This window comes from Rosa rugosa, chromosome 4, assembly GCF_958449725.1.
Source record: "Rosa rugosa chromosome 4, drRosRugo1.1, whole genome shotgun sequence".
NCBI classification, from domain to species: Eukaryota; Viridiplantae; Streptophyta; class Magnoliopsida; order Rosales; family Rosaceae; genus Rosa; species Rosa rugosa.
The window spans coordinates 9,619,329-9,633,204 of NC_084823.1; the positions used below are offsets into that span (position 1 = coordinate 9,619,329).

At 37.5% G+C, this 13,876-nt stretch overlaps 1 protein-coding gene and 1 long non-coding RNA gene across 2 annotated transcripts; both read left to right on the forward strand.

Annotated features, from left to right (window-relative positions):
- Positions 1 to 584: 584 nt before the first annotated feature.
- On the forward strand, positions 585 to 2,420 carry LOC133745831 (uncharacterized). Its single transcript, XR_009863800.1, has 2 exons — positions 585 to 1,434; positions 1,868 to 2,420. It is a non-coding gene; the product is annotated as an uncharacterized LOC133745831 (long non-coding RNA).
- A 9,313-nt stretch (positions 2,421 to 11,733) lies between these two features.
- Positions 11,734 to 13,528, forward strand: LOC133745891 (protein ECERIFERUM 2-like). Its single transcript, XM_062174052.1, has 2 exons — positions 11,734 to 12,243; positions 12,524 to 13,528. Exons 1-2 carry the CDS (start codon positions 11,800 to 11,802, stop codon positions 13,400 to 13,402), a joined length of 1,323 nt encoding a protein of 440 aa, XP_062030036.1. The 5' UTR covers positions 11,734 to 11,799; the 3' UTR covers positions 13,403 to 13,528.
- Positions 13,529 to 13,876: the final 348 nt, after the last annotated feature.

A 13,876-nucleotide genomic window follows, 5' to 3' on the forward strand; every position in this document is an offset into this window, starting at 1 on the left:
GGGGATTGACCGGTTTGACTTGATTGGGAATTGCAATGGCGGTGGGGCTGCTGGTTGTCCTGCCGGGTTTCTCACCGGCTTCGGTGACGCAGGCAGGATCCGTGGCGGCGGTTATGCAGGAGCTGAAGACGGCATGCTTGCTAGGTTTCTCACGGATTGGAGAGATTGGGCTTTGGGCTGCTGCTTGTGGCTTTGGGCCTTTCGGGTTTTTGAATTTTTATTTTTTATGTTAGGTTTGGGTCTGCATTCTTTTTCACGAAAGGGTGTTAGGTCCGTCTTCTTTTTCTGAGTGGAAAAGATCGACGAGAGAAGGGACTGCTTCTTGGGTACTTTATTTTTCTTGGGGTAGTTTGTTCTCTTGTATTACGCTTAATCCTAAAAGGTGGGTGTGCTAGGGTGTGCTGCGTAGTATGCTTGTGTGAGGGGTGTGCTAGTATAGTGTGCTCTATGTAATGACTTTTTCTGACAGCCTTAACGGGCAAGTCATTATTGTACTGCTTGCTGAATTACATTAATAGATGACCTTTTCAACTCAAAAAAAAAGTCGACGATTTTTATTGTGGACGTACAAATGTTGCTCGATTACGTTTGCGCTTGACAAGTTTGATTGTCGAATTGGGCCTATGGAAAAGACTTGGAACAGCCCAGTCCGCTTTGGGTCACAAACGGGTCAACTTGAGGGCAAGATTGTGATTTCACACGTTAGACTACAAAATGAATGAAGAGCTTCGGGAATTCGACCAGAAGCTTCTCGCATGCGCTCTCTTCCTCTCAAGAACTCTATCTCGATCTCTCCCGCTTTCTCTCATCCTCTCTTACGACATCACTCCATGGTTATCGCCAAGACGACAAGGCTGCCACCTCGAACTAACTTTGATGCCAATCTTTAGCTCGAGGTTACGACGGCGACGGAGCTCGGCGAATGTGTCGACATGGAGTCGAGTTGTAGAACCCGACATGCAAGATCGTCGTCCTCCTTCTTTTGTCGTTCTGCTGTAAAAACCCAAGAGGCCATCAATTTTGGGTTTTGGTTTTAAGAGAAATTTGGGTTCTGTTTGTTGTTGACAATTTGGTTGCCGGTGACGACGATGCCGGAATCGATTGCGTATGTTCCCTTGTTCGTGGGCTTTGAGGCAGAAGACCCAGACCTCTCTAAGTTGCAAGGTATACGGCTGGGAAACTATCTGGTGTTTAAGCTTTGATTATTAGAGAAATGAGTCTGATATTGGGTTTTTGAATTTGGCTTTTGGTTGCTAATCAACTTGAAAATTTGGGCGAGTTCAATGGGTGGAGTTGGATAACAAGTTGGCGCTAACTCTAAAGGAGCCTTGAGTTGAGATGAGAGAAGGAACCATTGAAGTAGAAGAAGGCGTGCTGCTGCTTCTAACCCAACAACGCAGCAAGAGGAAAAGTTTAATCTAAAGAATTTATAAGGTAAGTGGGAGACCAATTTGGATTGTTATTGTTGTCACTGATATTTCGATCTGCATGTTTTCCATTGGAAACAAATGTGCCTGGTATATGAAATCTATTGGTTCGGTGAAACTAATTAATCTGACCTTAAAGTATAGAGTAGACCAAGTCAAAATAGAGGAATTGGAATTAAGGTGAAATCTGAAGGTTGCGTGGAGTTGTATTTTTTTTTTTTTTTTTTTTTATTATTATTATTATTTTTTTTATGAGGAGGAAAAGGAAATTACAACGAGAAACCTCTGCTACAACCACAAGACTAAACTTGTCGAAATTGAACGCTGAGAGGGCAGATAAAGGAAGCTTCTCTTTTCTTCTCAAAAAAAAAGAAAAGGAAGCTTCTCTTTCCAAGTAACTGGGTTCTTCTGACGATGACCTTGGTTTGCAATTGCATCAGCTACACAGTTAGCCTCACGGGGAATATGGTCGAAACAGATGTCATCAAAGGTGGCCGCCAGATTGAGGATGTCTCTTACCAAAGTTCTGAGGCGCCAAGGCAGCAAATTATGTTTATTAACAGCATCAATTAGGAGCTTAGAATCTCCTTCTACCAGAATCTTCTTACAGTCGAGGAGATAGGCATGATAGAGGCCATCTCGGAGAGCATTTCCTTCAGCAATAGGGACAGAGGCAGTTCCCAAATTCCTTGAGCCGGCAAATACTGGAGTTCCTTCATGGTCTCTAATGATGAACCCTGCAGCAGTAGAAGAATTTTTGATAACGGAGCCATCAAAGTTAAGCTTGAAGAAACCTTCAGGAGGGGGCACCCATCTGATGTTGGAGGGATAAGAACTCTGTTGTTGTCTAGGACACCGGTTCAACAATCTATAATCATTTCCTGTGTGGAGTTGTATTGTTTCATATTTGGATTTTACTTGCACCGTGTGTATTGAAGTAAGGTGGAATGATTATGCTTATATTTGATTAAGTTGGATTTATATTTGGTATGATTATATTTTGGGTCAAAGTATTAAGAGAAAATTAGATAAAAACCTAAAAAACAAAGCTCCTATTAAGAAAAACTCATCCCTATATTTTCTTTTAATCTACATCCAATTCACATAATTGAACCTTCCTTATAGGTTTTAAATCTATAATTAACATTTTTCACATTTTTTAGTTTGACTTTTTTGCCCTTCTGATTGAATAAATAAAATATTCCTCAAATATAGCTGTTGACTATTTTTTGAATTTAAATATTTAGAATTTAATACAATCAATTTAATCCTTGATTTTTCTCTTATTTGAAACGATTAATTGCCTTAATTATCCTATATTTCTTTCTTTCCGATGTGATCTATATATATGCTATTGTGTATCATCAGATTTTATATTCCTATTATATAAATATTTCTCTTTCTCAACATGATTAAACATCCTCTCATTAAGGTATGTTATTTTGCTTATCCGTTCTAATAGGTGTACGTAGTTATACAATCATTCCATATTCATTAATTTTCTAAAATGGTCGAGTTAATGTAATTAGCCCATGTAAAATGTACTTGATGTATTCCGCCCCTACATTTTTCTCCACATAGGTGCCTGATTCTATGAGGTGGTCAAGGACCACATAATAGTTATGTGTAACGGTTGAGTTTGCTTAATATATAATTATCCCTTAATTTTGGCACATTGAATAATTTTGAATGTGCAAGAGTTTTTGCACTATAATTTAGCAAACTCATTATTATCATTCATTATTTTACAATTGAAATTGAACTTTACAATATTAAGAAGTTTATTTCTAATATCAAGATAATTTAAATACACATTCTTTTTTAAGGAATAAACCTAAAAATTTATTGAAATAGGGACAATGACTACAACCATAAATGATGTTCATCTAGTATTGAAATAAACAATTTTAAATTTGTTTTTACAATTGAAATATAAACTTTACATTTTCGAACATAATATAAAGAACATTATAACACTTCATCCGTCATCTCGACTAGCACTTTGCAATGTAGTCTTCATAAATCTCCCAACTACTAGTGCCCTGGATGTTGTGATTCCTTATACAATTGCAAATTACCTTCATAAATCTATTTCAAAGGTAAAACTCTATTAGGATTTAAATACATATATCCAAAATATAGGTATATTAATTGTCAATACTATAGGTTATGGAATAAACAACCTATGATATAGAGTCACACAAATAATTTAACACAAATAATTTAAAACTACAAAAACAAACATCTAAATCATAGGTATTACATATTACAGCAATCTAAGTATCAAGTAATTAGAAACAACGATTCTATTTTGAAGGAATGAAACTAAGTTTTGTACCAGATTCATAAATTGAAATTTCTAATTACTAAAAATCCATCCAATTCAAGCTTTACACAAAATCAAAAGATTAACAAAGATATTATACTAAATAAATCTGATGAATAGGTAATTTGAATTACGAATATGATATATGTACCTATTTGAAAGAAAGTCTCTAACCCATAAGAAAATGATGAAATAAAACTCATGAATAGGTCGTTTGAAATCATCCTTTGAAATCATATGCAACTTTGTGAAAGGTCTCCACCCAAAGAAAAAAATGACGAATGAATTCACTAGCTTCTATATATAGGAAGAAACATACCAAAAATTCATCATTATATGATAATAATGACATTAATGTAAACACCTAAAATTAAGTACTAATAAAAACCTAAAGTGAAGGTAATACCAACAATAACGTCAATCAAACTCCATAATATTTGCTAGATGATTTTGACTATTAATCCTATTTAATAGGTGAATGAGGACTTTGATAATGGCAGCTTCAGTAATTCTTAACAACATTGGGTTTTAATATTTACCCTATTTAATAGGTTTTTTTTATTTTGAATAAACCTAATTAATTGATTTGGGTGTATATTAAAACACTCTTATGGATGGGTTTATTCTAAAAGGGGTGTGTGAATTTGGGTGTAGAATCAAATTCCCCAAGTATTAATGGGCTTCATAAGTATGCAAGGTGATATCCCTGACCAATTGGTAAGATTCTGCACGAGTAACAAATTAGTTCAATATGAAGTGTAATTGATATTCCGTTTTGGGAATAATGACAAAGGATTTAATAGGGTCAAATAGGTTGACCCGAAATATAATATGGAAAGAAGTGTAATCACCATATTCCGAATGTGTCTACTTTATCAAGTGGGTTACTAGGGAATGGCTACCATGAATCATTAGTTAGAAATAAAATTGATAACCTTTAAGAATTTGAGCAAATGAATTATGAATGGATTATTTATCGGATTCGGTTTTTGTTAAAGGACTCGAGCGTGTGCACTTGGATATGAACAAACGATCGGAAATATTTGGAAACAAAGCTAAGTGTGGACGAGCACTCCATATCCAGGTAGGGTGAGTCGTCCCTATCTTGTTAGTGGTTTTCTTGCGTGTGTATATGCTTAATATTATATTGCCTGCAAAAATGTTTATGGATGACATAGTCGATGCCTCGATGACTTTTCTTGCATTAATTGTTAATTGTCGAAAGTGAATGAAAACCGAGGCTAGACATTGCTTGTTATGATGAGATATGATATGATTGTTGTGACCTGAGAGTGATAGGAGCGATGCTTCCTACGGTGTCAAAACTGTGAACCTCCGGAGGGGCGATATGACCATATGTTGTGTCGAGCCCGTGTCACCTTAGTAGTGTACGTAGGGAATCGACAGTGATGTCATATGGCCAGTAAATGGACACTCTCGCTGCCTGTTAATGTTTAAAGTTCAGCGGTAGCTAAACCTTTGTTAACGCTGATCCGATGGGCGGACCGATACTTGTGATGTTATCAGAGCCTCTGCTACTTGTCAAGCACAATACAAAGGGCGTCAGAGGGAGACCGCGTTGGACGGTCTTCTCTTCTCCGATGCCTAAGTTAGTCAATGTATTTATGTTGACAAAGTAACAGTAGATAAGTATTAAATACGTAATTAATGAGGAGAGAAGAGAGAACTTTTTATAGGTGAAGAAGGAGCTGATCTTCTTCATGTTTTCGATGTGGGACTGATGTGCTTCAGTCCCCAGCTTCTGGAGCTTTCTGATGTTGTCTTGGCGCGGCGCGTCAGCGGTGATCTGGGGGTAAGCCGGGGTTCAGGCGGTAGCCTGCCTGGCTGTGTTCCCGTAGGTCACTCCTTTGGCGGGAGTTGGTGCCGCTGGGGGTGGCATGAGCGTGGCTCATTATAGCTAATTATGCTTGCAAATGGCTATGTAAGTACAAGTCCCCCAAGTCCCCAGCCAAGGAGGGCAATCTTGGTTGGGGAGTTGCCTAGCGGTTCGAAGCGTTGCTTCCGCCAGTCTTGCCACAAGCATAATTAGTGTCAGTGCGTTGTCAACCATGGGCTTACTGAGCAAACGCTTTAAGCTATGTAAGTACACTGCCTATAGCCGATAAGGAAAGTGAATGGATAATGTTGATGGATTTGGCTATGATCGGCAGTTGACCTGGTTTACTGGGTATAGGAAACCATGGTTTCGGTCACAGGTGAGTCGGAAATCCTGTAGGTGAGTATCTCTAAGCTCAGGTTGTTTTAGCATACTACATATGTTTTATAAAATAAAACAAATGTTTGTGGTTGCCTCTTTTTAATATGTTTTCGATAAACGTGCACAATATTATGTAGTCAATATTTTCAAGTATATTATTTTTCAAACCTAGCATGGTTGGGTCGACTCTTACTGGGCATGCGAGGATGAAAGCTCACCCCTACAACAGTGTGCAAGTTTCGAGCATGTGGTCGGGGAGCGCACAGGGGAGGCACAAGGCCCGGCTTGGCGCATTTCTCTTTGACTTTATCAAAAGAAGGTTTTGGTCCTTTATCGGATTTTGAAGTCACTTATTTATTTACTTTTTATTTGATTTCTACTCGCTTAATTACTAAATCTCAGGAGACCCGTAACCCTGGGACGTGTCTCTCATACTTGTAATTACTTAGTGATTTGTTATTTTCCAAATTGGGCTCCTATTGTAAGCTCAAATCCTTTAGCCCACTTTAAATTCCGCTTTTGAAAATAGGCCGTTCGGTTGCTAGAACGATTTGCCTAAAGAAAATGTTTTGTAAGCCAACAAACTAAACCCAAAAGGCCTTGCGGTTTCGGATTGATGAGTCATCGGGATATATTCGTGACATGTCGGTTTCTCATTGGCTCGGGGTGGCGGCGCTGTGGGACCCCTCCTACGGGATGTCACAAATGCAGAATCTAACACCAAATGATTATACTTGATAACACCGAATGTAGTACAAAATTAGTGTAGTTTAAGCCCACTCTCAAGAGTCCAGGATAATATTAACAAATAGACAGATACATGATACTCCCGCGTACCAAACGTACAATGTTTGTGTATGATTTGCTCCAATATATGCATCTAGCTCTCATGTAATTGTTCGAATTTTAATTGATATTTTAAAATATACTATTATTTGTTGGAAGGTATTTTGCCTTAGTTAGATGCATCAACTTAAATTATGGAGTTGAATCTCCATTTTGATTTTAGAGCATTTATAGAGGATTACAAACTATAAATTGGGGTAAGGCTATGGTATGTTAATATTTCTCATACATCAACTATTATTACCACCTTGACAACTCATTTTACCACTTGAGGACTTATGTGGTGGCTAAGAAAATGTACCACTTTAAGGACCCATGTTACCAGTTTGAGGACTAATTTTACTATTTTGAGGACTCATTTTACCACTTTAAGGCAATTGTATGTATGTCATACGTTAACACATTGTACAATTTCCCCTATAAATTTACTCATATTATTGTATATTTTCACATAGAGTGCTTCTATTCAGACCTCCACATTTGTTATATGGACCTCGTTAGTTTTTTATAAAAAATTATTTCCCATTTTGTCCCTATAGAAAACTGAAAGAGAATGAAAAAAAAAAAAATTATAACCCAATGTTATCTTACATCTTAGCATCCCACTCTTTCTAATTCTCTATTTCTTCTCTCTTCTTGTTGTCTCTATTGTTTCACTTGTACACATTCTTCATCTTGTTTGGATGTTAAATAGCTTGGTGACTACTCTAGTAGAATTGGGTGATTGGATTTTGCAGTACTATCTTGTACATATGGAAGAGATCTTTTGAAATCAATATAGCGTTTGCTAAAGATGACCATGGATATTATATTCTTTGATTGAATTTAATACTTATCCAAATTGGAATAGAAATGAGGACTTTCAATTTGTATATTGGGGTTCTGTCAAATTTCAGCATTGGTTTGAAGATTAATGATTCATCTAAGATAACCCCATATTCACAATGGTTAGATTCAAATAAGAACTTGAATCATCATTGTTCTAAGTAACTGCAAACCATATTTAGTTTCCATAACCAAAGTCATCACCGGAGTCGCAGTCTCCAACTCACTGTAAATTTTACCCTTCCTAGCTTTGCTTGTACATCATATCCACTTTACAAATGCCATGAAGAAAATTACGTGATCTACAAGTAGGAGAGAAAAAGGAGAGCAAGAGAGAGAGAGAGAGAGAGGAATGAATTGAGCAGAAAATGGAAAACGGTTGTGGAACTTGTGGTATGAATTTTTATTTTTATTTTTTCAAATTTTCTGGAAGGACAAAATGGGAAATAAATATTTACAAACATTTGAGGAGGTCCATATATGAAATGTGGAGGTATGAATTGAACCACCCTTTCACATATGGGGTTATAATGTTTACCATCTTTTGTAATCTCTCTATTGTCATTAATCTCTTTATGATTTCTATCATTATACTAGCAATTTAGCAACTCCCATATAAACTTAGACACCATTTGCTCATTTAGATACACATGCATATTCTTTATCCTTCATCTCTTTCAAAAGCAATCTCTCTCTCTTTGTTGAATTCTTATGTGCCGTAAAGTTCTGAGAAATTTTGTATTTTTCATTATGTAGAGGGAAAAAATCAAGCAGTTTTAGGATCCAAATTTGCTAGTGTACATTTACAAGGATTAAAGGTTGTTGTACCCTTTAGGGCCATAAAACTTGCGAGACATTATTTCTGAGAGGCAAAATATACTTTTAAGGGTAGTGTTCACACGACTTAACCTTAAACTCTTCTTGAAGCAATCATTAGGTGCAAGGCTTACAAATTTAAGAGATAAATATTCATACTGATACATGATTTTCAGCTTGATATCACATCAATGGGTAAAGCTATGATATGTTAACATTTCTCATACATCAACTATTTTTACCACTTTAAGGACTCATGTTACCACTTTGATGACTAATATTACTATTTTGAGGACTCATATGGTAAACTGAGAAAATTTACCACTTTAAGGACTCATGTTACCACTTTGAGGACTAATATTACTATTTTGAGGACTTATGATTTTGAGGATTCATGTGGTAACTAAGAAAATTTACCACTTTAAGGACTCATGTTACCAGTTTGAGGACTAATTTTACTATTTTGAGAACTCATTTTACCACTTTTAAGGCAATTGTATGTATGTCATACGTTAACATATTGTAGAATTTTCCCACATCAATATGATTATATTTATTTATTAATAATTTAATGAATTTATGAGATTTTATAAGAGATAAAATTTGGTGATGAAAATAGCATCCCATCGACCTAAATTTCCAACAGCAATTTGTGGCGCTTAAATGCACGTCTCTGCTCGATAAAGTTCTATTTTTAAGATGAGAGGCGAAGAACGTACGTGCAGGCACAAAACTAGAAATGACAGGACAAAAGAGGGCAGAACCTAGCTACCGCCCAGCTACTTCTTTCAACAGGCAATCAATGGCCCCTCTCTTCTTCTTTTTTGAGAAGGGCAATAAATGGTCCTCTAGCACATGCATTATGTGAAGGGGTTCTTGCTAAATTTAGCTTTAGTCACAATTGTGTTTGATTTTTGTAACTTCAAGTTTAAATTAGCGTTAAGAGGATAGTGATCAAGATCATGGTAGGATAAGCCCGCTGCTTTCTTTCACGCTTTCTCAAAGTCAAAGAAAAATCAAATAGCCAAACACAAGTAAATGTTATGGACTTACGTTATTTGAGTTTTTGTTATTATATTTTTCTCATAGAAGTATATTGGATCATTGATCTCAAACGTAATCAGATTTTATTAGATCAAATTTGAATGTTTTTTTTTTTTTTTTTTGGAACATGGGATTTTGAATGTTTATTTGGACTGAATTGGATTTCAAAATGAAAAATCCATTTTTAATTCGATTGAAACCAATGCTATTCGGATGTGAATCCATTTAAAAAAAAAAAAATCTTAGTAAAGCAACCTAATTAATAATAATAATAAGGGGAAATGATCGTTTACCCAATTTCAGCTTAACAATTGCCCACTTACACAACGAAGAGTTTAAAAACCCCATTTACCCAAAACACTCTAAGGGATTATTTCCCCTTTACCCAATTAATTCTTTTTTAATTCTTTTTATTTATTTTTGGGACTTTTTTGCCCTCTCCTTCTTTCTCACTTAGAGAGAGAAGTCATCCTCCACCTTGCTAAGCTCCGGTGACCAGTGGTAGCTGCGGACTCCGGTGACCGGACTCCGGCGACCGGATTCCGGCAACGGATCACCGGAATCCGGTAAATAGTCTCCGAAATCTCGAATCCGGCTACCGGACTAGTGACCGGATTCCGGCGGCTGAATTTATTGCCCCCCAATAATACCCAGTAACCATATTATTGCCCCAAATAATCATATTATTGCCTCCCAATAATCATAGCTTCGACCAATCACAGAGTGCCATGTCACCTTTGTTGTGTCATCCAACCAATCATAAAGATCCAAAATAAGTCCATAATTTTCTGCATATATTCTTGCCGAAATATCCATGAATTAATTCTGATTTTCTTCTTTATTTTCGGCCAAAATTCCTTTAGGAATTGTAGGATGAACCTAGACTTGTTTTGGACTTCTTCTTTCCTTAAAATTCTCCCTTGAAAATCTCTATGCATATCATTCCTTGTGTGGCGTCAATCACCTTGATTTTCCACGGTATTTCCTTGTTTCTCTCTTGGCTTTTTACGGCAACACATAATTAACTCCTCCAAGAATATCTTTTTGCCCTTAAAAATCTCCCTTGATTTCCTCCAATCGAAATCTCCAATCACTCTCCTTGATTTTCACGTTGGCCCCTTTTTTTCCTCTCCCCCAATAATCATATTATTACCCTCCAATAATCATATTATTGCCCCCCAATAATCTATTGACACTATGTTATTATTTGTGGGAATTATGTTTTTGATAGCTGATACGTTTATTTGTGTTTATAGTGTGGAAATGTAGTGTACTAAGTTGGTCTATTGGTGGGCAATAGAAATACTATGTCTCTACTGCCTCCCAATAGACCACCAAAAATGCACCATTTTGTAGGATTCACATATAATTTGACTTTAATACACAGAAAACAACAGGTAACTTATCAAAACACCACACTATAGTGATCCCTGTCCCTCGTATCAAAGTCTACTGGGGGCCAATAATGTGTCTACTGGCCCCCAGTAGACCATCAAACAAACCCCACAGTTACATTGCAATTTCAGGATACCGAAAAAAAAATAAATGGTCTGGATCGAGTGGCTGTTCTGAAGAAACTGAATTTGATCAGGATTCCGAGTCCGATTGCGAATCGGAGTCGCCGATTTCTTATGGGTTTGGGGTTTTCACTGCGAATCAGAGGAATGATGTACGCTCCGATCGTCGATGCCATTGACAACGAGCTCATCGCCTTCGCCGCCGCAGAAGCAGCAAGGATTGCTCTGATGATCAGTCGCCGGAGAGAGAGAGAGAGAGAGAGAGAGAGAGAGAGAGAGAGAGAGAGAGAGAGAGAGAGAGAGAGAGAAAGAGAGAGAGAGAGAGAGAGTTTCAGACGACGACTTCGACATCGCCACCATCAGATAAGGAGGTTTGGTTTGGGTGACCGACGAGGACGGCTACGACGCCGACAAAGATCATCGGCGGGCACTGAGAATCTGGGCCGTGAGGATGAGAGAGGGAGAAAGCTCGAGAGTGTGTTTGCTCGTAACCGGAAAGAGAGAGAGAGAGAGTCAGTTTGAGAGGAGTCTAGGGGGGCAAAACTGTCAATGAATGTTTGATTGGGTAAATGGGTTAAAAAACTCTAGGTGGAGTAAGTGGGCAATTTGTAGACTAAAATTGGGTAAGTGGTCACGGCCCCTAAATAGGCCCACGTGCCCAACGAGACCTCGATATAGAAAAAGGTGGCCGATCAGGCCTAAAGGCGAGGCATATATATATCTCCATTTGTGTGCGTAGTGTCACATTCGGTTCCCCTTTCTTTACTTTCTTCTCTAAAAATGGTGACAATATATCCTAACAACATCCACCGCCTCAAGTCCAGCATGAAGATCACTACCGTCGTGCCGGCAACAGTGACCGGTGGCAAGGTCCATGAGCTGACCAACATGGACTTGGCGATGAAGCTACACTACATCAAAGGGGTCTACTTTTTCAACGGTGATGCAGTCGAGGGGCTTACGATGTATGACTTGAAGAAGCCTATGTTTCAATTGCTCCAACTCTACTTCCCTGCCGCCGGGAGAATCCGAAGATCTGAAACAGGTCGGCCTTTCATCACGTGTAACGACGGTGGTGTGAGGATTGTGGAGGCACGTTGTGACGAAACCGTCGATGAATGGTTGGCTATGGCTGTGGAGGATGATTCTGCTTTTGATGGTCTTGTTTATAACCAAGCACTTGGTGATCCTGATCTTGGTTTCTCTCCTTTGATCTTTCTACAGGTTAAACCAATAGCTCATTATTCTTCTGCAGTATGGAAACTGTATATCACAAACTTAGAGGTTCTATCTATAGAATGTTGCAGCTTATAGATAATTAGATAAATATCGAGTACTTGCTTATATATAGTCTAAAGAAAATGAAATAAATGACACTTAAATATTAAAAAAAAAAAAAAAATAGTCGTATGTGGGAGAGGAAGTACATCTACCAAAATGTCCCAATTGTCCACCATATTAATTTGCCCTATTGCCTCTGTTGTTTCATGTGGTGTCTAAGCAGTTCACTTGGTTCAAATGTGGAGGAATGTCAGTGGGAATTAGCTGGGCACATGTTCTTGGAGATGCATTTTCAGCCTCAACCTTCATCAACCTGTGGGGGAAGATCATGGCAGGTCCCGTGCCACACAAGTCTCTGCACATACCAGACTTTGCAAAATCTGAGCTCCCACTTTCAGTACTTCCCAAGCTAAAACCAAATTCCCTTAGAAGGGTTGATTCAGTTGGTGATTTATGGCTTACACCAAACAACTGCAAGATGAAGATGCACACTTTTCATGTTCCTGCAGATAAAATTAATCATCTTCTCTCGGACCAAAGATCTAAGGTCTCGGCTTTTGAAGTAATTTCTGCACTCATATGGAAATTTATGTCCAAGATCAAGAAAAACCCAGAAGAGACAAGGGTGGTGACTCTCTGTACAAACAAATCTCATAAAAGAGAATTTGAGTTTTCAAGTAATGGGATGGTGTGGAGCACAGTTGAAGCGACTTTCTGGGTTGCAGAAGCTGAGGTCTTAGAGCTGGTGGAGCTAATATTGAACAAAAAGATAGATGAGAATGGCTTGATTACAGAAATGATGGGGAATAATTATAGTGAGGAGTTGTCTTCAGACTTCATAACATATGGGGCAAACTTGACGTTTGTGAATTTGGAAGATGCACAGATTTATGGGCCTGAATTGAAAGGGAAAATGCCAGTTTATGCAAATTATACCATTAGTGGAGTTGGTGATAAAGGAGTTGTTTTGGTGCTTCCAAGGCCAAACTATGGTAAAAAGGGTGATGGTGTTAATGGTGATCGAACTGTGACTGTGGTTCTGCCAGAAAATCAACTTACACAGTTGAAGGTTGAGCTCATAAGAAATTGGAACATTACTTGAGATTGAATTGCTATAATAATATGATACTAAAGATTCGTTATGTACGCACGTGTGGAAGTTGTATGACCTAAAAAACCAAATAGTACTTCTATAGCTATGATGTGTATTTTTTTAGGATTAATTTCAGTTTACCCTCCTGAGGTTTGGGGGTGACATCTCCCTCTATTCTCAATTTTGAATTTTTACCCCCCAAACTTTCCAATTTCAATCAGCCGTGTCCAATTACTACTATTCCGTCCAAATTGGACGTTAACTCTGACGATCAGACCCACTTTAAGGGCTAAAATGGTCATTTCAAGACAAAAAAACTAATATATATATATATATATATATATATATATATATATTCTATTTTTTCATTTTTTTTTCCTGTTTCTTTTTTTATTTTTTTTATTTTGTCTTCAACCTATACATCATAAGTTATAATAGGTTTACACTTTATCCCCAATAAAGTGAAGAAATATCTGTAAAAAA

Excerpts from the sequence above, each read along its gene's own strand:
- LOC133745891 (XM_062174052.1), top strand. The coding sequence starts at position 11,800 with ATGGTGACAATATATCCTAACAACATCCACCGCCTCAAGTCCAGCATG. Across the intron at positions 12,244-12,523 it reads CTCCTTTGATCTTTCTACAG|TTCACTTGGTTCAAATGTGG; the intron begins GTTAAACCAATA and ends GTGTCTAAGCAG.